The sequence below is a fragment of the Lissotriton vulgaris genome, unplaced genomic scaffold, assembly GCF_964263255.1.
Source record: "Lissotriton vulgaris unplaced genomic scaffold, aLisVul1.2 SCAFFOLD_1004, whole genome shotgun sequence".
Classification (NCBI taxonomy): domain Eukaryota; kingdom Metazoa; phylum Chordata; class Amphibia; order Caudata; family Salamandridae; genus Lissotriton; species Lissotriton vulgaris.
This window is the reverse complement of record NW_028248078.1, coordinates 298716-325022: the sequence shown is the minus strand read 5'-3', so window position 1 is coordinate 325022 and position 26307 is coordinate 298716. Positions and strand designations below refer to the sequence as shown.

At 47.7% G+C, this 26307-nt stretch overlaps 2 protein-coding genes across 2 annotated transcripts in view; both read left to right on the top strand.

Moving 5' to 3' along the window:
• Positions 1-26307, top strand: part of LOC147664938 (anthrax toxin receptor 2-like) — a 470307-nt gene that overhangs the window by 355963 nt on the left and 88037 nt on the right. The gene's annotated exons all lie outside the window — the stretch shown is intronic.
• Positions 8890-25782, top strand: LOC147664939 (uncharacterized). Its single transcript, XM_086949875.1, has 2 exons — positions 8890-10255; positions 25724-25782. Exons 1-2 carry the CDS (start codon positions 8890-8892, stop codon positions 25780-25782), a joined length of 1425 nt encoding a protein of 474 aa, XP_086806001.1.

The following is a 26307-nucleotide window of genomic DNA, read 5'->3' as shown; positions in this document are numbered from 1 at the left end:
AACTACCCTTCCCCAGGGAGTTCCTCATCACTAAGGCGGAAAAACCAGGACAGACCGTCAGCATTGGCGTGATCTGTTCCTGGGCGATGTTCCACTGTGAAGTCCATACCCTGTAGGGAGATGGACCACCTCAACAGGTTTGGGTTCTCACCCCTCATTTGTATCAACCATCGGAGGGGCCTGTGGTCTGTCTGAACCCGGAAGTGAGACCCAAACAAGCAGGGTCTTAGCTTCTTCAGTGACCAGACCACAGCAAAAGCTTCTCGCTCTATTGCACTCCACCTACGTTCCCGGGGAAGTAACCTCCTACTGATGAAGGCTACAGGTTGGTCCCAGCCCTCCTCAGTCATCTGTAAGAGAACAGCCCCTACACCATGCTCTGAAGCGTCTGTTTGCACTAGAAATTCCTTGGAGAAATCAGGAGCCAAGAGCACGAGCACATGGCAGTGTTCAGGGTGTCAAAAGCCTTCTGACAGGTGTCAGTCCAGATCACATTCCTGGGCTGCTTCTTAGAAGTCAGCTCTGTCAAGGGGGCGAAAATAGTTCCATAGCCCTTGACAAACCTCCTGTAGTACCCAGTGAGCCCCAGGAAGGCTCTCACTGCAGTCTGGGTCTTGGGGGGTTCCCAAGCCAGGATGGTCTCAATTTTGGGTTGCAAGGGTGCCATCTTGCCACTCCCCACTTGGTGTCCCAAGTACACCACTGAACCCTGCCCGATCTGCCACTTGCTTGCCTTGATCGTGAGGCCTGCCTTGCGCAGTGCCATCAACACTTCCCAGAGGTGTCGAAAGTGTTCCGTCCATGTGCTGCTGAACACTGCGATGTCATCCAGGTAGGCGGCACTGAACTCATCCAGCCCAACCAACACCTGAGTGACCAATCTCTGGAAGGTAACCGTTAATGAAAAATGGGGTGACCCAAAGGATAAGGACCTGGGTATAATGCGGTAAGAATAGACAATGGTCCAAAACCTATTTCTTTAAAGTAGCCGAAACAATCAGCACATATTCAAAACTGGACTACAGAGGACTCAACTCAGTCACCAAGACTGACGCGCACCTCATCCCCAGAGCTGATGAGCTCATTGATCGGCTAGGGGCTGCCCGGTTCCTCAGCACGTTTGATTTAACGTCTGGGTACTAGCAGATCGCCTTGACCGATGGAGCAAAAGAGAGGTCAGCATTCTCTACACCAGATGGGCATTTCCAGTTCCGGGTTATGCCATTTGGAATGAAGAATGCCCCTGCCACCTTCCAGAGATTGCGGTAAGAATAGACAATGGTCCCAAACCTATTTCTTTAAAGTAGCCGAAACAATCAGCACATATTCAAAACATTTTCACATTCAAGGGTGTTACTCATGTGTCTACACAAAATCATAAATAAACTCAGTTCCTTAGAATAAAAAGAGAAAGATATATCACTACAGCACCAATATATCAAAGAAGGCAAGAAAACAATGTTTAATTCATCGTTTCTAATCACATAACTGATAGTTTTTTACAATTTTATCCATATTTCCAAATGAAAAGTTGCCCGAAGGAGCGTGCACAAAAAGATGTGATCAAAAAGAGGTGAAGTGAATCAAGAAGGAGAAAAGGAAAACTCAAAGAGATAAGCAAAATAATTTCACTGATTTTCTGTAATCACGGTTTTACAATTTCCGTGCTGCAACAACCTGGCCCACATAGAATTTTAATACCAACTAATCTCTAAATCATACAAACACAACAATAATGTCGAATTGTGTGCACTTTATGTAGAGGCTGGGTCCAAGGTGAGATTAGTATCGTTGACGTTTCGACTCGACTTAAGGTCAACCGGTGATTTAAACCTGGACCATGCGAGTCTTCATCAGGACATTGAAAGATGGGCAACCAGGGGTTAGAGATGAACCTATGAGATATAAAATAAAGGGGGAGATTACCCCGCTGTAGTGATATCGTAAAAAAGTTAAAAACCATTAGGGGTTAATCACTTACCCAAGGGTATAAGGCTACGATGCGTGAACCTCGTGCTCTAACAAGACCGGATCCTGCAAGACATAACAATGCAGAATATGGACTACCGGTATGACACCCTGCGTATGTACTATCACGCATGTGTGCACATGATATTACCTTATTTCTCTAGTCGTGTGGATGAATCAATCGTCCATCTGACTGTTTTGTTCAAAGTGGTCGATTTATATGAATAGACTCCTTCCCTGTCTGGGTCTCTGTTTTAATATTAGGCAGGCGAATTCTAAGACAAAGGGAGGGAGAGCAGGATATTATTAGCCCAATTCCCTCTATATATCTGAAATGTAAAACTATCTCTTAATTTTAAAGGTAATTACCTTAGAACTGGTGTTCTCAGTCATTCACTGCTCCTGTCCTCCGAGGATCAGGTAGCTGTCACAAAGGGAGAAACGAGGTCTCTTTAAGTACATGATACCATAAGGTGACAAACTCCCTAGAACGTGCTCGGTCAAGTATTGTTAACAAAACACACGGAGTCTCTTACCATTTCGCTGTGTTTGCCGGTCTTGTTCAATTCCCGAGTATGAGCGCTGTACACCGCGGTGCAGCGTCTATCACGTGACCCGGTCACCGGAACCTATTTATTGAATACTCCGTAACACTTGAAGACGGACCAATCCCTCTAATCGTATTTTTTTTAAAAACAACGAAAATATGATCGAATGTCTATGAATAGTTATTAGTAAAGAAACCACACAGTCAACACTCATTTCGAGATGTAAATCTGCACTGAGATGAATTGTTGACGATAAACGCGGCAGTGGCTTTTATACATGGGCGCCATTTTAGGTTGGGACCCAAACGAAGTTCTAATTCCGTGTGCATTAAGTAATCGCCTTTCTAAGGAAGGGGATATATATTAAATCGGAATGCCACCTTTCCCAGTAATTGAACAAGATTATTGAAGGGCACATAATCAGATGTCTTTTTGGCAGTATTCTATGTATCAATAGACTCTGTCAGCACCGATTACATTCTCATCTACTACATCAAAAAACCAATATACAGGGGCACTCCTACGCTGTACATCATCTAGCATTACATCAAGAGTACATTAACAGCATTTCCACCATAATGCAATATATTAGATTAACAAATGGATACAGTACATCCCTATCTCATGTCACATGTTGTATCGGTTGTCATGAGTACACTATGAAGCATTATAGTGGTATGCATCAGCATCAGTTCAGTACAATCTATTATATTTCATTCTACGTTACGGATCCTGTCCGTTACGTTACAATGCATCACCATAGTCAACCTGCAGCATCAATTGAAAAACATTTTAGCAGTATACAGTATTAATTAACAGACGTTGAGGAAGGAGTTGAGAGAGACAATCCAGCCATGAGATGAAAGACAATAATGTCATGCTCATGCCTCTCTCAAAGGTACTCCCCAGGGGTGTTCACAGTATTCAAGGTGTGAATCCATTTGCATTCCCGTCTATTGAGAACATCATGTAAACCACCTCCACGGGGGTTGACCGACACTTTTTCTACAACCCACCACTTTAGGCTGCTCTCCGGATGTTCAAAACTTACAAAATGCTCTACCAAAGGGGCCCCTATGGTACCACATCTTATGCGGCTCATATGCTGCAGAATCCGACATTTGACCTTCTGCACGGTTTGTCCAATATACAGAAAGCCACAAGGGCAAAGAATCGCATATATGACCCCTGTAGTGTTACAGATACTATGGACCTTCAAATTATACGTTCGTTCATTGTGAGTAAAGTTCGTACATTCCACTGTCAAGGGGCAGGCCTTACATGTGCCACATTTCGTGTGGCCAACCACCGGAGGGAGACCCAATAAGGTGGTTTGATTCATTGATTGCTTCACCGGTAATAGAGATTTTACCACATGTTCCTTAATATTTCTTCCTATGCGAAACGCATGAAGTTGAGCTGACGTTCCCCCTAGTTCTTCACTGATGAGGTGCCAATGGCGGTTTATACACTTCTTTATGGCATTGCTCTGGGTGTTAAAAGTGGTGACGCAAACAAGTCTCTTATCAGTAGTTTTTGATTTCACCTCAAGTAGATTCTCCTGGTGGTTGTGCCAAGCCGGTTTCCGTGCCAGCTTGAGTAATCGTAGTGGATACCCACGTTCCCCAAGTCTGGCCATCAAGAGGGCTGATTCATCGAAGTAATCTTCTTTTTTGTAACAATTCCTCCGCAACCTCAGGAACTGTCCAAAGGGCAGGTTGCCCCTGAGGTTGCGGGGATGATGGCTTGTATACCTCAGCAGAGTGTTTCTCTCGCTGGTTTTCCTATATAATGTCGTATACAGGAACCCTGCTTCTGTTTTAATAGTTACATCCAAAAAGTTGATTGATGTGTTGTCTGATTCAATTGTGAATTTGATATCATTAGAGAGTCCATTAAGCCATTCATAGAACTCCATAAGTCCCACTCGATCGCCCTTCCAGATAAGGAGGACGTCGTCAATATACCTAACCCATAATGAGATGTTCCGATATGGGTTAAGTACATTGAGGATATGTTTATTTTCGTATTCATTCATAAAGATAATGGCTAAGTTTGGGGCAGAACTTGCCCCCATAGCCACCCCCTTAGTCTGAATATAATATTTTCCTTGAAAAATAAAGAAGTTCTTTGACATAGCTATTGACAGTAACTCAATGATGAACTCAGTAGGTACTCTGTGGGGCGCAGTTCTTTTATTCAAGACATGTTCAATGCACTGTAACGCTGCCTGCTGTGGAATATTGGTATACAACGCAGTAATATCCAACGTTGCCAGCAGACATTTTTCACAGTCATAGGGACGTTCTTCAACTAACTGAATAGTGTGCATGGTGTCCCTAATGTATGTGGGTGTAGAGACCGCAATAGGTTTTAAAAACACATCCACATATTTACACAGTGGTTCCAACAGAGATCCACACCCCGAAATGATGGGCCTACCGGGGGGGCCTCCAAGTTTTTATGAACTTTTGGGAGGGTGTAGATGGTTGGTACCCGTGGATCCTTTTTGTTAAGGAATTGATGTTCAAGTTTGGTGATTACCCCCTCTTCCAATGCCTTATCTGTCAGTTTAGTAATGGCCTCGCTTATCTCCTTAGTGGGGGTCTCTATTGAGCAAGGTATAGTTTCCTTCTACCGCTAGTTGGGACAATATTTCAGTTTTATATTTATCAAGACTCTGAACCACTATTGCCCCGCCCTTATCGGCGGGCTTTATGACAATGTCATTGTTGTTCTTTAAGGAGTCCAAGGCAGTCTTCTCCAGTCGACTTATGTTATACGGGACGTACCGCCGCTGGGATAACACTCTGTCCACATCACGTGTGACCACTTGCTCATATGCCAATATTTTGTGGTCCATTAGGTGTGTGGCAGGGTTAAACTTAGAAGGTGGTCTTAATCCACTACCTGAGAAAACAGGGTTATGTGGTACTTTCAAAAAATAGTGTTTTAAACGAATCTTTCTGAAAAATTGCTGTAACTCAATTTTCAGATTGAATGTGTCAGGTACCGAAGTAGGCACAAAAGATAGGCCTTTGGCTAGTACGTCCTGTTCAGCAGATGACAGCTGATAGTCAGTTATATTAATTATAGGGTTCTTAGGTCTATGCACTACCACCTGTAATGCTGTCATCTTGTCTGGATCTCGCCGTGGGAGTTCGGTTGGAAGCGTGTTTGCTTCTTCCCTCTCCCCGTACCTCTGTTCCAGGTTGTGGAGCGTCCCCCCTGGGTCTCCCCCAGGGGCGTCCTCTCCCAGGTGGGCCCCACCATTGGTCCTCGTCCAAAAAAGATTGCTGATCTGGGTAATTTTGGACCGAGGTGTTGGAGCTCGCACCATCACTTGTACTTGGACGCTCTGAGTCACTGTCTGAACCACTGCCAATTGAGGATTGTAGGAGAGTAGGGTCTGCTATCCTATGGTCACCCCAATTTTTGCTTTTTGCTTCACTGGTTTTCGACTTACTGAGGCTGTGGGCCTGCTAATCAGACCCCCAGCCTGCTGTTCTCTCTCTAAATTTATAATACATGTGCTATAGGTACATACCACAATTGGAAATGTACCATGCACTATAGGTGCTCAGGGCATAGGTGCCACCAAGGCCTACCAGGGGCTGAAGCATAGCTTTTGCCACCCCTGGCTGGTTCTTAAATTGACACAACTGGCTGATCACTCAGCTGGGGCAAGTGGGCGTAATCACCCCTTGCTTAGATATAGTATACCTATATCTAAACCTATATCTGGACACATATAAACCTGTGAGTCACTCCTATGGAAGGCCTTATCAATCCTGGAGGCAGAGTGCGTGGTGTAATGTGAGATGGAGCTCTGGCATGAGCTGAGCCTGTCTGCAGCTGTCGGGAACCACTCCCTAAGCTGATCCGGGATAATGCCATACCATATACTAGTAGGTGCATTATAATCCTCGCGGTTATATGTCATCTTTGGTTTGGCTTTATCAAAACATGTCGTGTAAGGTGTCATACGAATTGGAATACTACCCCCTCGCCAGTTCTGGCGACGGGGGTAGCATTCCACCCCTCTAGAGGGAGAGGACATGTTACTTTACTTAAACGCGGTTGATTTAAAATGAGCCTCAGATCCACAAAATGGATGCCTCTGCCACAGACACGAGTCTGGCCTCCTGCTGCTGACCGAAACTCAGCAAATGGTGGCCTGGACAAAGGGTTTCCTGTCACAGGGCGGTGTCAAACCACCCCATACAGGAGATAGTGGATTGTAGCAGGGAGGTTTCAAAGAAACCAGACACTGCCTGGGGAGCACAAGGCTGCCCCTTGCATAATCCGGCCAAACCGGTTCTGGGGCATCCCAGCCCCAGTCCCAGCGCTGCCTGGATCAAAGGAAAGGGGTGTAACCACCCCCTTCCTGGGTCCCACCCATAGGAGGGGACCTAGCAGGATGTCCAGCCCACCAGATTCGAATAAGAGTGGGAGCAGTGCCAATGCAACTCAGATCATCCTGAAGAAACATAAGAAACGAATTCTGGACCCTTCGACATTCTACTCAACATAGAAGACTGAAGAATCTCCCTTGTGGTCAAGGAGTGACCACCCTGTGCAAACAGGCACCATCCAGCCCTCGACCCTTGCTTTGTTGCAGTTCCCGCCGGAACTCGAGCGACAGAGATCAACGAGATCAAACTTGCCTGCCTTCTCCCAGCCCGATCCACAGTCCCTGCAGAGCTGAGACCCGTGGAGGCGACCGGAAGCGTGGGGCACACCATCTTGAAAAGGCCACGAGACGCTGACCGTGCAGCCCACGAGTGACCCTCGAAGCTGTACACCGGGGTTTGAGAAGCCCCCACCCCGAGCTGCATTTGTACCAAAGCTACCCCCTCCACACTCGACGAGTGCTGCGTGGGGCCCTTCTGCTCGTGTTGGCTCGACGCGTTGGCCCGGTCACTTGCCAGCTGGCTTGTGGCCCCGTCTCGACGAAAACTTGAATACGACTTGCTTTTCTGGTTGCTCCAGATCTGCACCAGCTCCTGTGAAAAGGAGCCCCCACTCTGACCCTCCTGGTCCGAGTGAGAAGCAATCTCCCGGTTCCGCATGGATTGCTTTTGCCAAGTGCTGTTTGCTGCAATCTTGAAGCCGACGGTGCTGACGGCGAGAACCTGCGTGGGACAGATCGTGACCTGCTCCTGGACGTTGCAGATACCCCAGAGCCCACGTGACAACGGAGAGAAGCCTCTCATCAACCATCTGATTGCGCCCGACATTGCCTGGTTCCGTCCTGGTTCCACCCTGGTCACTGCTGAGTGACCCAGACTCTGTCCCCTCTGCTTTCAGATTCATCTCGACTTCGATCCACCCTTGGATCACACCGGACACTTCTGCTTCCCAGCGCCTGCAGCTTCAACAGCTCCAAGCACCAAGAGCCTGCGTGTCAAAACCCGACGCCACTTCGACCCTATGCACCCGCTTCCTGTGGGTGAGGTAACATTGCAACGCCGGTGTGCCCACGTTGGTACACACCTCTAGGGTCTGTGTCTTAAGTTTTGTTCCTCTAGGTTCAGCGGAAGTATCTTTAAACTCACTTTGTGTAACTTTTACGCACCATTGACATTGCATTGGTGCAAGCCGCACTTTCCGTGCTGCACCCGAATCCCGCGGGCTTTTCCCGACTTCAGCATTGCTAGTCCAGACTGCTCCCAGCGATTCCCTAGGCCCTAGGCCTAACCACTGTTCGATTGGTATCTCTTATACCACTTTTTTAGTATATGGTTTGAGTGGCCACCCGCCCTCATCCATAATTGTGCAACTTCATATGTTATACTGTGCTTTTGATTTAACGCTTGTGCCCCTTTCCTCATAAAGAGTACTGGGGATTAATTTAGTAATAAACACATATATTTTTATAATATATACTTGTGTGGTGTCCTTTCATTTGATTGCAGGATTGTATGTGGTAAAACAGCTCGCTTAACACGACCTCTTAAGTTTAGCCTTTAAGGCTGCTTAGTCCATGCTACCACTAGGATAGCTTGTCTAACAAGGTTGACTTACAACCAGACATCTTTGGGGTTTGTTTGGACTGATACCAAGTGGTTCCAGAAATGGAAACACTACATTTCAGGCCACCTTCTCACATTGGTACTTCTCACATTGGTGTGCAGCGGTGCGGATTTGAGCTTGCTGTTTGTTTTACCATTGCAATCTTTATATCAAATTGAAAGATCACATCAAGTACCTTAGTTACATATAAAATCAAAAGCTTAGCATATTAAGTTCTACTGAACTTAGTAGTTGTAGATTAAAGGGATTAGCACACCCTGACTACAACTCACTAGCAAGGTACAGTAGGAAAACACTTAGTGTAGGTAAGTGCACCACTTACACCTCACTAGCAGTCATGTCTGATACAGGTGGAGCCTCAGGCTCTGCTCCTGTAATAGTTGACCCTACCAAGGCAACTTCCAGTTATGACAAACTAACCCACAAAGACTTGGTTGCCTTGTGCATAGCAAGAGGGTTAAAAAGGGGCAGAAGTCCCACCAGTCCTTCCCTGATAGCCATTCTAGAACAGGATGACTTAGATAAGGCAACTACAGTTCCCTTAGGATCAGGAGATGGAGGACAACTCCCTGAGAATGAGGATCTTCCAGAAGAAGAGGAGGAGGAAGAGGAAGAGGAAGAGGATGGCTCAGATGTAGAAGAGCCTGAAGATCAGGATCAGAGGGTGACCCAGGTACAGATTGCCAGGCTTAACCAGGCCAATCTAGACCTACATGGGAATGGAGAGGGCCAGCACCTCCCCAGGTCCCATAACCTAATTCTCCCAGGCAACAGGAGGGTGAGATCTCCATCAGGGGACTCTCATATTTCTAGTGCCTCAAGAGAATCTCAAAGAGGAATGACTTCCTCCCAGAGGAAAGAGCATAGGGCCAGGATGAGGGCTGTCCAACTCCAAATAGAAAGGGAAGAGGTAGCCTTGGCTCAAGCTAAACTTGCTTTAGCAAGAGAAAGAAAATTGTGTGGCTTAGATGCCACTGGTGGCAGCAAAATTCCTAAAGAAAAAGACAGGGCCCATGATAATAGAAACCTGACAAAAATTGTGCCCCCCTACAAGGAAGGGGATGACATCCACAAATGGATGACTGCTCTTGAGAGGGCCTGCATGGTACAGCAGGTCCCTGAGGATCAGTGGGCAGCAATTTTATGGTACTCCTTTTCTGAGAAAGGGAGGGATAGGCTCCTCACTGTTAGACCTGAGGATGCCAAAAACTACTCTGTCCTGAAGAGTGCTCTTATTGAAGGGTTTGGCCTAACCACTGAGCAATACAGGTTGTTGTTCAGAGACACCCAAAAAGCACAGACTCAGGACTGGACTGATTTTGTTGATTGTGCCACTAAGGCTCTGGAGGGTTGGCTGCAGGGAAGTAAAGTCTCAGACTATACAGGATTGTACAATCTTATAATGAGAGAGCAGAGCCTTAATAACTGTCAGAACCAGCTGTTGCATCAATACCTTATTGACTCTGATCTGACCTCTCCCCAAGAATTGGGAAAGAAGGCAGACAAATGGGTCAGAACAAGGATTAAGCAGAAACCCCAGAACAAGGGTGACCAGAAGAAAACAGACCAGAAGGGTGGGAATCAGAAAGATAAAGATAAAGAAAAGGACCAGAAGTCTTCAGGCCCCCAAACTAGTAATAAGGAGGGTGGTTCCCAAAATGACAAAAAGAAAAAGAAGAATGATGGCCCAAAGAAACCTTGGTGTAATACCTGCAAATCATTTTCACACTGGGGCAGTGAATGCACTAAGAAAAATCAAGTTCTTGCCACTGCAGCTCCTAAAGCAACTGCACCCCCTAGTACAGTCAGCAGTGGTAGTGCACAACCTAAGGGGATAGTAGGGTTAACCTTGGGTACTGAGGTGGAATCTGGCCTAGTCAGAATCCCCACACAGGCAGTTCTCCTATATGATGTGGACTTATCTTTGACCACTGCAGTAAGCCCCAGTAAACTGGGCAAATATAGGCAGACTCCCTTAATCAATGAGAAACTGGCTCAGGCCTACAGGGAGACTTGTGCCAGTGTCACTATGGTGACACCAGACTTTGTGGACCCTGGTCAGATTGTACTAGGTGAAAGTTACCTAGTGACCAATGCAAGCAACTCCACTACTTCACATAGTGTGGCTGTTGTGAACTTCTTCTGGGGAGGGGTAGATGGCCTAAAGAAAGTTGTTGTGAGTGCAGACCTCCCAGTAGACTGTCTGTTAGGCAATGATCTTGAAAGCTCAGTTTGGTCAGAAGTGGAGTACAGGACTCATGCAGAAATGCTAGGGATTTCAGCTCATGTCCTTGCAGTGACAAGGTCCCAGGCTAAGAAGTGCCTTCCTGAACCAGTGGTGGATCTTGAAACATTAGACCAACCACAACCCAAGAGAAGGAGCAAAAGGGTTAAGGCTGTGCCTTCCCACTTGCCTCAGGTTGAGGATCAAGTTTCACAGGAAACTGATTCTGTAGTCCAAGAGGAGACTGTCTCTGAGGAACTTGAACCTGACCAGGTTGAGTTTCTGGGGACAGGGGGACCCTCAAGGGCAGACCTGGGGCAGGCCCAATTAGATTGCCCTTCCCTTGAACCCCTCAGACAGCAAGCTGCTGCTGAGGCTGCAGGGAATGTTCAAGGTGCCCATAAAGTTTATTGGGATGAAGGACTCCTTTATTCAGAGGCTAGAGACCCCAAGCCTGGTGCCACCAGGAGGTTGGTTATACCTTTGAAGTTTAGGGGTTTCCTTCTCACCTTGGCCCATGATGTTCCCCTTGCAGGACACTTAGGCCAGAATAAGACTTGGGACAGGCTTGTTCCACACTTTCACTGGCCTCACATGTCAGAAAATGTCAAGGAGTTTTGTCGCTCCTGTGTCACTTGCCAAGCCAGTGGTAAGTCAGGTGGCACAACAAAGGCCCCCCTGATACCACTACCTGTGGTGGGGGTACCCTTTGAAAGAGTTGGAATAGATATTGTGGGTCCCATGGATCCTCCAACAGCATCTGGGCACAGATTTATACTGGTGGTAGTGGATCATGCCACCAGGTACCCAGAAGCAATTCCCCTGAGGACCACCACAGCACCTGTGGTGGCAAAAGCCCTCATTGCAGTTTTCTCAAGAGTGGGCTTTCCAAAGGAGGTTCTTTCAGACAGAGGTACCAGCTTTATGTCTGGATACTTAAAAGCAATGTGGAAAGAGTGTGGAGTAAACTATAAGTTTACCACACCCTACCATCCACAGTGCAATGGGCTTGTTGAAAGGTTCAACAAGACCCTAAAGGGAATGATAAAAGGTCTACCAGAGAAGCTTAGGCGGAAATGGGACATCCTTTTACCCTGCTTGCTCTTTGCTTACAGAGAGGTCCCACAGAAGGGGGTTGGCTACAGACCTTTTGAACTTTTGTTTGGCCACCCTGTGAGGGGTCCATTGTGTTTGGTAAAGGAAGGATGGGAGTTACCTCTCAAAAAGCCTAAGCTAGACATTGTGGACTATGTACTTGGTCTCCGCTCCAGGATGGCTGAGTATATGGAGAGAGCATCCAAAAACCTTGAGGCCAGCCAAGAATTACAGAAAGCTTGGCATGACCAAAAGGCTGTTCTGGTTGAGTTCCAGCCAGGGCAGAAGGTGTGGGTGTTGGACCCAGTGGGGCCAACAGCTCTCCAGGACCAATGGACTGGACCCTACCCTATCATTGAGAAAAAGGGAGAAGTCACCTATGTGGTTGACTTTGGCACCCCTAGGAGCCCCCACAGGGTGCTCCATGTAAACCGTTTGAAAGCATTTGTTGACAGGGAGGACATGAGTCTCCTCATGGCCACAGATAGGGAACAGGAGGAAGAGAGTGACCCTCTCCCAGACCTACTTTCCCAGAACCCTGATGATGGTTCGGTTGATGGAGTAGCCTTGGCAGGCAGCCTCACTGAGCAGCAACAGGTGGACTGCAGACAGGTGTTGCAGGCCCACAGGCATATGTTTTCACTCACACCCAGCCAGACTAACTGGTGCACCCATGAGGTGGACACTGGTGACAGTCTGCCTGTGAAGAATAAGATCTACAGGCAACCTGACCATGTCAGGGATTGTATAAAGGCTGTGGTGCAAAAGATTTTGGAGCTTGGAGTGATTGAGCCATCAGAGAGCCCATGGGCTAGCCCAGTGGTCCTTGTGCCAAAACCTCATACCAAAGATGGAAAGAGAGAAATGAGGTTTTGTGTGGACTACAGAGGTCTCAATTCTGTCACTAGGACAGATGCACATCCCATTCCAAGAGCAGATGAGCTCATTGATAAATTGGCTTCTGCCAAGTTTCTGAGCACATTTGATTTGACAGCTGGCTACTGGCAAATCAGACTAGCTGAAGAGTCAAAAGCCAAGACAGCATTCTCTACCCCTAGTTTACATTATCAATTTGTGGTAATGCCCTTTGGTTTGAAGAATGCACCTGCCACCTTCCAAAGGTTGGTGAATCAAGTCCTTGCTGGGCTGGATGACTTTTGTGCAGCATATCTAGATGATATTGCTGTCTTTAGCTCCACCTGGGAGGATCACCTGATCCACCTGAAGAAGGTTCTGGAGGCCCTGCAAAAGGCAGGCCTGACTATCAAGGCTACCAAGTGCCAGATAGGGCAGAGCAAGGTTGTGTACTTGGGCCACCTAGTAGGTGGGGGTCAAGTTCAACCACTGGAGAGCAAGATCCAGACCATACAGGACTGGGCTCCTCCAACTACCCAGACACAAGTCAGAGCCTTCTTGGGCCTGACTGGGTATTAAATGTAAATGTAAATGTAAATGTATTGGCATTTATATAGCGCACTACTTACCCGTAGGGTCCCAAGGCGCTTCGACCGCTGCGAAACCCTTCCTGGCTTCCCTGAGAGATGGTCCCTTAATGGGTATCTCCAGGGTGAGACCAGGCATCCCCGGCGGTCTGGTGGGGCCGTTAGTGAAGATGAGGCAAGCTAATGCCCAGAGTTGCCGAGTGTGAACGCTGATCAGAGTGGGCACCGAGGCGAGAGAATTATCGAGTCCACTGACCCTGGTCCAGAAACCTGCCGCGCCGGGAATCGAACCCTGGTCCCAGACCGTCCTCTGCTCTCGGGTCTGCCGCTCTCGGGTCTGCCGCCTCTAACCAGTGAGCCACACTACTTCACTACTTATTACAGAAAATTTGTAAAGAACTATGGGTCCATTGTGACACCATTGAATGACTTGACATCCAAGAAGATGCCCAAAAAGGTTCAGTGGACAGTTAGCTGTCAAAAGGCATTTGATGACCTGAAGAAGGCCATGTGAACAGTTCATTGTACAGACAGATGCTTCTGAGTTGGGGGTGGGAGCTGTGCTTTCACAACTTAATCAAGATGGTCAAGACCAGCCCATTGCTTTTATTAGCAGAAGGCTGACCCCCAGGGAGAAACGTTGGTCAGCTATTGAGGGGGAGGCCTTTGCTGTGGTTTGGGCCCTGAAGAAGTTGAGGCCATACTTGTTTGGTACTCACTTCCTAATTCAGACAGACCATAAGCCCCTCTTGTGGCTAAATCAGATGAAGGGTGAAAATCCCAAACTGCTCAGGTGGTCCATTTCCCTACAGGGGATGGACTTTACAGTGGAGCACCGCCCAGGGACTGACCATGGTAATGCAGATGGTCTCTCCAGGTACTTCCACTTAGAACATGAAGACTTATCTGGTCAAGGTTAAGTTTAATGTCCCTGCGTTTGGGGGGGGGGGGGGGGTTGTGTAGGAGAGTAGGGTCTGCTATCCTATGGTCACCCCAATGTTTGCTTTTTGCTTCACTGGTTTTCGACTTACTGAGGCTGTGGGCCTGCTAATCAGACCCCCAGCCTGCTGTTCTCTCTCTAAATTTATAATACATGTGCTATAGGTACATACCACAATTAGAAATGGACTCCTTGTCAGCCCCTGTACCATGCACTATAGGTGCTCAGGGCATAGGTGCCACCAAGGCCTACCAGGCGCTGAAGCATAGCTTTTGCCACCCCTGGCTGGTTCTTAAATTGACACAACTGGCTGATCACTCAGCTGGGGCAAGTGGGCGTAATCACCCCTTGCTTAGATATAGTATACCTATATCTAAACCTATATCTGGACACATATAAACCTGTGAGTCACTCCTATGGAAGGCCTTATCAATCCTGGAGGCAGAGTGCGTGGTTTAATGTGAGATGGAGCTCTGGCATGAGCTGAGCCTGTCTGCAGCTGTCGGGAACCACTCCCTAAGCTGATCCGGGATAATGCCATACCATATACTAGTAGGTGCATTATAATCCTCGCGGTTATGTCATCTTTGGTTTGGCTTTATCAAAACATGTCGTGTAAGGTGTCATACGAATTGAAATACTACCCCCTCGCCAGTTCTGGCGACGGGGGTAGCATTCCACCCCTCTAGAGGGAGAGGACATGTTACTTTACTTAAACGCGGTTGATTTAAAATGAGCCTCAGATCCACAAAATGGATGCCTCTGCCACAGACACGAGTCTGGCCTCCTGCTGCTGACCGAAACTCAGCAAATGGTGGCCTGGACAAAGGGTTTCCTGTCGCAGGGCGGTGTCAAACCACCCCAGACAGGAGATAGTGGATTGTAGCAGGGAGGTTTCAAAGAAACCAGACACTGCCTGGGGAGCACAAGGCTGCCCCTTGCATAATCCGGCCAAACCGGTTCTGGGGCATCCCAGCCCCAGTCCCAGCACGGCCTGGATCAAAGGAAAGGGGTGTAACCACCCCCTTCCTGGGTCCCACCCATAGGAGGGGACCTAGCAGGATGTCCAGCCCACCAGATTCGAATAAGAGTGGGAGCAGTGCCAATGCAACTCAGATCATCCTGAAGAAACATAAGAAACTAATTCTGGACCCTTCGACATTCTACTCAACATAGAAGACTGAAGAATCTCCCTTGTGGTCAAGGAGTGACCACCCTGTGCAAACAGGCACCATCCAGCCCTCGACCCTTGTTTTGTTGCAGTTCCCGCCGGAACTCGAGCGACAGAGATCGCCGAGATCAAGCTTGCCTGCCTTCTCCCAGCCCGATCCACAGTCCCTGCAGAGCTGAGACCCGTGGAGGCGACCGGAAGCGTGGGGTACGCCATCTTGAAAAGGCCACGAGACGCTGACCGTGCAGTCCACGAGTGACCCTCGAAGCTGTACACCGGGGTTTGAGAAGCCCCCACCCCGAGCTGCACTTGCACCAAAGCTACCCCCTCCACACTCGACAAGTGCTGCGTGGGGCCCTTCTGCTCGTGTTGGCTCGACGCGTTGGCCCGGTCATTTGCCAGCTGGCTTGTGGCCCCTGTGCCGACAAAAACTTGAATACGACTTGCTTTTCTGGTTGCTCCAGATCTGCACCAGCTCCTGTGAAAAGGAGCCCCCACTCTGACCCTCCTGGTCCGAGTGAGAAGCAATCTCCCGATTCCGCGTGGATTGCTTTTGCCAAGTGCTGTTTGCTGCAATCTTGAAGCCGACGGTGCTGACGGTGAGAGCCTGCGTGGGACAGATCGTGACCTGCTCCTGGACGTCGCAGATGCCCCAGAGCCCACGTGACAACGGAGAGAAGCCTCTCATCAACCATCTGATTGCGCCCGACATTGCCTGGTTCCGTCCTGGTTCCACCCTGGTCACTGCTGAGTGACCCAGACTCTGTCCCCTCTGCTTTCAGATTCATCTCGACTTCGATCCACCCTTGGATCACACCGGACACTTCTGCTTCCCAGCGCCTGCAGCTTCAACAGCTCCAAGCACCAAGAGCCTGCGTGTCAAAACCCGACGCCACTTCGACCCTATGCACCCGCTTCCTGTGGGTGAGGTAACATTGCAACGCCGGTGTGCCCACGTTGGTACACACCTCTAGGGTCTGTGTCTTAAGTTTTGTTCCTCTAGGTTCAGCGGAAGTATCTTTAAACTCACTTTGTGTAACTTTTACGCACCATTGACATTGCATTGGTGCAAGCCGCACTTTCCGTGCTGCACCCGAATCCCGCTGGCTTTTCCCGACTTCAGCATTGCTAGTCCAGACTGCTCCCAGCGATTCCCTAGGCCCTAGGCCTAACCACTGTTCGATTGGTATCTCTTATACCACTTTTTTAGTATATGGTTTGAGTGGCCACCCGCCCTCATCCATAATTGTGCAACTTCATATGTTATACTGTGCTTTTGATTTAACGCTTGTGCCCCTTTCCTCATAAAGAGTACTGGGGATTAATTTAGTAATAAACACATATATTTTTATAATATATACTTGTGTTGTGTCCTTTCATTTGATTGCAGGATTGTATGTGGTAAAACAGCTCGCTTAACACGACCTCTTAAGTTTAGCCTTTAAGGCTGCTTAGTCCATGCTACCACTAGGATAGCTTGTCTAACAAGGTTGACTTACAACCAGACATCTTTGGGGTTTTTTGGACTGATACCAAGTGGTTCCAGAATTGGAAACACTACATATCAGGCCAACTTCTCACAAGGATCCAGAGTAGGTAGTATATCTCTTGTATCCCCCTCTACCTCTACTTGACAAACCTCCCCGTTGGCCTCTTACAAAGTACCCCTCCTGTAGATAGGGATAAGTGGTCTTTTTATCATATGTTTTGATGTCCTTCGCCACTTGGGACTGACAGTAAATCCAATGAGCCAATCATGGAAATCAATCACATTTACACTTTACATTGGGAGCACTTTCACTGCGGCACGGATTGGCCGTGGCGCAGTGCCCTGAGCAGCAGACACCAGCAAAAACATCTGAGGCACTTCAGCAAAAAGTGGAAGGGAAACTCACGCCAAGATGCCAGGTCTAACAATTACTGATAGATGTTGAGCAGTCACACTCTTTTAGCTAAACCCTTGACTTTCCCTTCTCTTTCCTTACATAGAAAGAAACTCAGCTTTTACACATTTATGGGATAAGGGGCTCATATCGTATGGTCTATAAAAATATTCTAGCGTCCCAAGCAGAAATTGTCCCTTAATGTACCTCAGCCACGGTACAGGGTGAACATGATCTAACTGTAAACAGTCCGTGCTTATGTCCTGATTCAGGAGAGTTTCCTGCTTGGACAAAATAGAGTGCCACAACAGGAGAAATGCTAACTTAACATGGTCCTCTAGATAAAATAAGCCCAGTTCTGCATGGCAAGCGTTAGTGGGTATGCTAGTAGGAACAGATGATAATCTCCTAAAAACACATTTTCACTAACCTATAGTTCCAATATATTGGTGTACCACCAAATCTTACTCCATACGTGCAAAGGAGCAACATCAGGCCTTATAGATATTAATCATGGCTTCCAAGGGCTTTGATCCTAGTTTCCCTGAAAACCTGAAAACTGCTTCAATCATGTAATCAAATTGAGACCTTTTAACCCTCATAAGATGTGACCAGGATCTTTGGGGTCAAAAGGTGCCCCCAGGTATGTCAATGACAGGACGTTTAAGAGTTCGATTCCATTAATGAACTGTGATTTCAGGTTGCTCGGGGGAATGTCCACAAAGCATAAAGTGTAACTTTGCAATATATTTTGAGAGGCCTAGAACACTCATGAACGCTACAAATTAATTTAACAACCTCTGCAGGTCTATTGCTCTTCTTGAAATTAAAACACAGTCATCGCGTATAAGATTGTGGAAATACTTCTAAACCCCATCCATGTCACATCTTTCCCCACAAGTGATATGCTTGCTCCCAGATCATTATTGTAGAAGTAAAAAAGCAAGGGGGTGAGCACACACCCCTGTCGCATCCTTCTGTTTTTTGTTTTTTTAACACAATTTTTTTCAAAACTCTTTTTATTAAGATCGCAGAGATGAACATACACAGTGCTCCGATCCCCGGAGGGGCTGTGACAACGATAATGCATCATAGTGTGCGATTCATTTAACTGTCATTCCCTCCTCCCTCCACCCCACACCCCAACTACCCAACCCTCCCCTCCCCCTCCCTCCTGTTGCACAATGTGTCTTCGATACTGTTTTGGGTAATCATACAAAAGTCCGTATATGTATCCTTGTCTCAACATGCCCATTACAACTGCCCTTCCTCGCCTCCCGGCGATGGTGGAGGTTCCAGCCACAGCCCCCTGTAGTCTGCCCATCTTTTCCATATTTTATGGTGTTTTGTGGGGCAGCCCCTGGCCTCAAACACCGGTCGCTCCAATCCCATGCAAAAGTCCAGTCCTTTTTTCCACCCAATCACCTTGGGAGCCCTGGGATCTTTCCAGGCCTGCGCCATATCTCGTTTGGCTAGTGTAAGACCCAGCAGCAGCAGGTGCCGTTTGTAGGCGTTGCCGCCCACCCCTTCTAGTACATGGAGCAGGCCCAATTTTGCCGTACGGGGAGGTCTCATCCCAGCACTTCAGACAGACAGTCCCACACACCCGTCCAAAATCTCACCAGGCCACTGCATTCCCACACTGTATGTAAGAGGGTGCCTATTTCATGGCCACACCGCAAGCACGCCGGGGACTCAATCAGACCAGCTCTCCACAATCTCTCTCTGGTATAATAAGCACGGTGTAGGTATTTGAATTGTATTAGGCGTAAGCGGACAGCTATTGCCGCCCCCCTGGGGGACTCGAGAGCCTCCCGCCAGTCCTCTTCCTCCAACTCACCCACATCCCGCACCCAGCGATCTCTCAGGGGCTGTAGATCTGAGGAACAGTGTGTCACCAATGTCTGGTATATTTTGGATATCTTTTTGTCTTCTAGATCCCCCATAAATACCTTTGCCTCTATCGGGCTGAATTCGGGTAGAGTGTCCAATCCCACAAGTGCAGGTGCTAGGGCGTGTCTAAACTGTAAGTATCGATAGAACTGCGTGCGGGGCATGTCAAATTCCGTGCTCCGAGTTCTTGAAAGGATTTAAGTGTGGTTCCCTTCAGGACATGGCCCAATGCCGAGATTCCTATCGAGTCCCAGCCTCCGAATCCTGGAAGGGACATCAGGGCCGATAGCTGCCCATTATCCCAGAGTGGGGTCTCCCCCGTCAGTTTTCCCCACCATCCCATACGACACAGTGTTTGTCGCCATATCTGAAACACTACTTGTGTCGCCCTAGGCAATCTCTTTCGCAGCTGCCCCGAGTATAAGACCGTGTGTAGGGTGTCTGGTTCCATCAGGTACCTTTCTAGGGCATATGCCGGATCCTCACTGTCACTGTACCACCAATCGTTCAGGACTACCAGGTGTGATGCTTGGTAATATGATAAAATATCCGAGGTTGCCAGTCCCCCACAGTATGTGGACATAAAGCAGGTCCGTAGAGCTACCCACAACGCTCCACCGGCCCATAAAAATCGGCCTAGAGCCGAGTTGACCAGTCGGAACCATTGCGGTGGTATTGGGAATGGGTGGTTCTGCAGTTGATAGAGCATACGGGGGAGGGCGACCATTTTAAAGATGGCGGATCTACCATATATATTAAGGGGCATGCGGGACCAGCATTTCATCTCCTGCTGCACCCTGTCCCAAACTGGAACCACATTGCGCTCCCAGGCAATACCCGGCGTGGTCGTCAGAAACACTCCCAGGTACTTAAGACCCCCCGCCGCCCTTTGTAGCGTTGAGGCCCACGGCCCGACCTCAAAGTGGTCTCCCAGTGTCCAGAGGGTGGACTTCTGCGGTTTCAGACAGAGTCCCGAGACTTCTCCAAATATTCTGATTATGTCTAGGACCCGCGGCCCGGACCGATTCACGTTTGTGAGGAAGAACAGATCGTCATCCGCATAGAGTGCGATTCTGTCTGACGGTCCCGCCTGCCACTCAAAACCCTTCAGCTGTGCATCAATCCGGACCCATGCAGCCAGCGGTTCCATAGCTAGAGCGAATAGGTAAGGCGAGAGGGGGCACCCCTGCCGAGTGCCTCGCCCTATCGGGAAGGCTGCCGATACCTCCCCCGCCACCCTCACCGAGGCCGTCAGATCGGTGTATAAAAGCCGGATATAGGACATAAAGTGTGGCCCTAGATTGAGGCGTGGAAGGAGGGCAAAGAAGTAGGGCCAGCTCAGGGAATCAAAGGCCCTGTCAATATCTGCTAGTAATAGTGCTGCTTGATCTCCGGTTCTGCTCATCGTTTCCACCGCCACGTGGGCGCGTCAAATATTATGCTGCGTCGCTCGGCGGGGCATAAATCCGGCTTGGTCCTCCTTCTCCCATACATATCCCCTGATATGTATGGGAGAAGGCGGTTCGCAAGCGCCTTGGCTAGTATTTTGGCCTCGGTGTTTAAAAGAGAAATCGGTCTATAGGACTCATGGCGGTCCGGTGGTCGACCGGGTTTACAAAACACTACAATTTCTGCATGTCTCCAGTCTGCCGGCAGAAGGCCCTCCTTTCTCGCTGCCTCCAGGGCGGCTTTGTAGTGCAGCCCCAATTGGAGATGGTAGCGCTTGAAAAACTTGCTTGGGAAGCCGTTGGGCCCGGGGGCTTTACCAGTATTGAGCTCCCCCGGAGCCGTGCCCAGTTCCTCGGCCGATAGTGGGGCCTCAAGGCGCTCACGCACATCATCTGGGAGCGTGCGGGGCGGAAGATAAGTTATAAATTTGTCAATGTCAAATGCCGAAAGGGAGTCCCGTGGGGCGTACTGTGTCGCAAAGTAGTCGGCGAAACTGTTCGCCAGCTCCCTTGGGGCCGAAATGGAGGTCCCGGTATCATCCTTGAGGCCCGGCAGTTCCTGTGCCTGGAACACCTTTTGGCAGAGCCAATGGAGCATCGTGCTGGATTTGTAATTAACACAATTTTTATTGCTTTTATTGTTAGAAACATTAAAATCAAGTGTGATAATCTTACATATTACAATAATCCAGTGGCGGCTCCTCTATAGGGGCGTTTGGGCGCCGCCCCCCTGCTTTCTCGAAGTGTGAGAAGGCAGAAACATAAATGGTTATAACTACCATTTGTTTCTGCCTTCTCGCACTGCGAGAAAGCAGAAGTACCTGGTCGGGGGTGTGCGGTCCTGCTCGAGGGCAGGGGGGGAGTGGCTTGCCCACTGTTGATAATCCTGGCCGCCCAAACAGTCAGTATTAACAACAGTGGGCAAGCCACTCCCCCCTGCCCTCGAGCAACACCACCCACTCTCCCTGTTCTCTCTGTATGCTGCAGCATACAGAGAGAAAAGGACCCGGGTGGGGCGCGGCCTGACCAATCAAAAACGCTGTGGTGGAGGGGAGGGAGGCTGCCTGCAGCCTTCCTGATGACAGGCACACTGTCTGAAGGTATTTAAAATGCAGGATGGCGGTAGTCGGGAGTCTCGGGACTTCACCGAAAGCAGGACGGTAAGTTTTACAATTATTTTTATTTTATATATTTTTTTCCCCTTAAACCCCTCCCGCCTCCCCCATCCCCTCCGCAGCGCGACAACCCCATTCCCACCCCCCCATCCGCCCGTAATGCCAGCCGCGACTGTGTGTAGTGTTATTTGTCTTCCTTTACTTTTACTGGGACCTTTGAAAAGAAAATATACCCGCCCGACATCACCGTCTTTTGACAACCTGACCATTGCAGTATACCGAGGCAGTCAGAATCGCCATAATGCTCTGCCTGGGAGCCAGCTGGTTGAAAATAGCACTTGCAGCAAAAGGGGTGTATTAGAACCAAAGGCAATGAATTGTACATTTAATAGCTTTAGTTTAATGTGTCTAATCATGCGGAGTGTCACTTTGTTCACAGTAGCACCAGTGTCGCCAAATATGGAACACTCACCCAATTGATTTCAGTGTGACGCACTGGTTTAGTAAAATCCTCCAGAAGGTATTTTCTGCACCCAGTAAATATGGCACCCCACTGTATTGGTATTTATCCTATGCGGTAAATTCCTCGTCTTTCGCAGCCTTCTTTTTGAAGAACAAAATAATGTTACAGGGGAACTAAACAAATGATTATGTTGTCACCTGTGTAAAATGTTAGGAATTCAGAAGCTGCTTAAAGCATTTAAGCGTAGTGCATGCAAGCTATCCTGAATAATATTACTGCTGCCTTGCAAAGTAGTCACACCTCATTAATCCGTGATTGGTGGGTTAAGATGTACGTATTCAAATTGTTTTTGATGGCTGCATCACGCATGTTTCAACTTTCCGGAGATTTTACAACCGGATGCAATATCTCTTTTTTAATGACACGGCCTTATGGTTCCTGAATAATAATGCTACTTCGTAATCCCAGATGATGCGTAAACATACATTAGAATCAAATGAAAATAAACAAATCCTATTGTAAATTATAGTAAGTGAAAAAATTGATTGCCTACTGCATCTCATATTAAAATGTTTTTGGTGGCAGTGAGTGGCAGGAGAGCAGGAGAAAAGTCTTTATTGAGTGACTCTGTTACTTTGGCACAACGTTCAAATATATACATACATTATAATGTTGGGCAGGTTGATCAATGTTGGTCAATACACAGCAGTCCTCACAGTATGACGCTTTTAGGAAAAATCTTCAATGAAAGTATATTTCTTTTATCGCTTTTAGGAAAAAAAATATTAAATGAATGTGTATTTCTTTTATCGCGCTATACGTTTGTTTCTCTAAATCGTGTAGTCTAGAACTGACTCAAACTGTGTGACACCTACGTGTTTACATTCTTGCAGACCACCAGTGATTTTTGGAAGCTATACAAAGTGTGCAAACTGATACAACTTCTAAAGGCTCTGCTGCATGGACATTGTGGCTAACAGTCGTTGGTCTATGCAATGTTCGACCTTTCCAGTCGATGTGCTGCTTAGGGACGGTGGTATGTACTACTAATGTTTTCTTGTTGTATGAGAACCCCTCCAAACTTCCCTTATGACAGTCAGGCTAACTCGCGGCACAACACTCACCTCAACGTTTACGCCTCACTACTTTGAAAAGTCACCAGCCGCCACTGCAATAATCTTCAAGCAGTACATTTGTGGCCTTTCGTCAGGCCCTTCGCACTTTAACACTTTATCAACATTATTACCAGTTTGTCCCAGCATCTGTTTGCACACTTTTCAATGCTTAAAACAACTGTGTTCATATTCATTTTTGGATGATTTGTAGTCTGACATTTGTTTATAGATCGCATTTATCTACCCCAACTTCTCTTTAACGTACCCCCCCCTCCAAACTGGCTCACTCTCTTATATGATGACTTATGGTTTGTTATACAATATTCCTTTGGGTTACATCAATTTGCTTGATATGTACATAAGATATGGTTTCCGTGGACATTATTTTACTTTTAGATGGTATTGCTGGGCTCACTGAATTGCAGGGAAAAGATCCTATAGACTCTGAGAACTGATTAGTTCTAACAAGTCTCTAGCCTTTTGTGTTTCCAACATTTGGTTCCATTCCATAGAAATGGGTATTTTACGCTGCCCCCTTTGTTCTTCCCGCCGAGGGATGGCACTCTCAAACCCCCCCCCCCCCCCAAATGAGCCATTTCCGTGAGCCAAGTGTGCACCCGAGGGGGAAAGGTAGACTTCCACCTCATTGTGATGGCACGTTTCGCCAAAAGTATAGCCATATCCGCAAATATATATTGTTTTCTCTGATTTGTTGGGTGAGGGTGGAGCCCCATGAGCCAGCTTTCTGATGTGTCCCAGTCTGAGGTGCCTGTCATAACCTTAAGTGTACTACCTATCTTTGTCCAGAACCCCCTTAAGCGTGGGCAGTCCCATAGCATGTGTTGTAAGTCCACGTCTGGCTTCTTACACCTAGGGCATCAGATCTGTGTGTCTTGGAATATGCAGTTGATGCGATGGAGTTTGATGTACGCGGTATGTAGAACCATATATTGGATATATTTGAATTTAGCATTGCAGGACACTTTTTTGGAGAACTCTAGTGCGTAGCCCCATTCCTTATCTGTGAGGTCCCTTCCAAAGTCTGTCTCTTTTGTACGTAATGCCCAGGGGAGGTGCCCACGTGTGATCTAATGTCTCTATATAGCCAACGGACCAAATTTCATTCCCTTCTCATCAAATGCACTGCATGCACCAATCCATGTGTCAAGGGTTCTCTCCCGCCTGGGGACCAGTGTGTTTTTTATATAGTGAGTTATAGCGGCATGCAGTAGAAATAATGTCCGGGGAATTCCCTGAGCTTGGGTAAAGTTGTTATGGTCTGCTAACACACCGTCTATGAACAGGTTTCCCACCATCTCTACACCCTCCCGTGTCCATTGGGAAATGCTACAGATGGTGATTAACCCTGTATTAGTGGGTATACCATGTAGTGGAATATTGGCTGAGTATGGGCGAGTCCTCTTGGTGCATTGCAGTGACTGTCTCCAACATAGCAGTGCAACCTTAAGCATAGGTGGAGTTGCAGGTGATATTTTGGTGGCAGGCAGTAGTAGTGTTCCTCGAGCCAATTTCTGAGGCGTGTTGTCGATTTCGTGCAAATTTCGGCAACCATTGCAATTGGCTAGCCATGCAGTACACCCCCATCTCAGGTTTCAGTAGGAGCTTTGCCAGACTAACCCTCCTACGTCCTTTTACCCCATATTAATTCTGTAAGGAGGGTATCTAGTATGTGGAAGACACTGTTTGGTATCAGAATCAGCAGGTTGGTAAAATAATATAGTAATCATAGGAGTAACACCATCTTGGATATAGCTATTCTACCCATTACTGAGAGAGGCAGCGATGTCCAGAATGTAACCTGGGCCTTTTGTGAGCTAATGGTTTTCATTAGGTTTCCTCTTAGAAGGTCCCAGGGTGTTCTGTAGATTTGTATATCTAAGTATTTGAAGGTTAGTGGTGCACCCGTCAGAATCACTGGGCCAAAGGGAATGGGTTCTGGGTCTTCCCTGTGTTGCATATAAAACGCATGACATTTTGTAGAGTTGATTGCTAACCCTGAAATTCTTTCAAAATGTCTAAATATAGATAGAATGGGCTCAAGGTCGTCCGTTAAGTCTTTGGATATATAGTATAAGGTCATCTGCATAAGCTGATAATACATGTGTTGTCACTCCCAGTGGGATCCCTTTATCTATAGCTTCCCCCTGGAGTTTAATGAGTAAGGTCTAGTGCCATTACAGACAGGATTGGTGAGAGGGGACAGCCCTGCCTCATTCCCCTCGCCAACGGGTACGGGTGAGATATATGAGATCCTGCACAAACTCTGGCAGTGGGGGCAGTGTATAAGAGTTTAATCCATTGTACATATTTAGGTGGCATGCCAAATCTACCCATGACTGCAAACATATAATCCCAATGCAGTGTGTCAGACTCCTGTTGGAGGTCAAGAGAAATACAACCAGTCTTACATGAAAGCTTAGAGGCCATCTCCATGACGCAGTGCAGACGTCTTATATTAAGGGACGTATTCCAACCCGGGACAAACCCGCATTTGTCTTTTAGTATGAGTTTGGGAAGGGAGAGGAGGAGTCGACGGGCCAAAATTTTACTATGTATCTTTTACTCAGTAGATAAGAGGGAGAGAGGGTGGTACCCCACCATATCATGTGGCGCTCTGTTCGGTTTGGGAAGGGATATTACTATTGCCTGCATAGTGAACAATAAGAGGCCATGGGCCTCTTGCGCTGCATTATATAAACATTCAAGTTGCAGAGCGAACTTGCCTGCAAAAGTAGAATGGAATTCCGCTGGCAGCCGGTCCAAACCTGGGGTATTATTACACAGGAGTTCCCCAATGGCCTCTTTAATTTCAGCCCTAGTGATGGGAGCTTCTAACTCCTCTTGGGCTGCCCTTGTTAGTCTAGGGTATGTTAAGCCTTCCATGAACTCTGCCATATTTTCTGGTGGCACGGTCGGTGGCACACTGTATAATTTCTCATAGTATT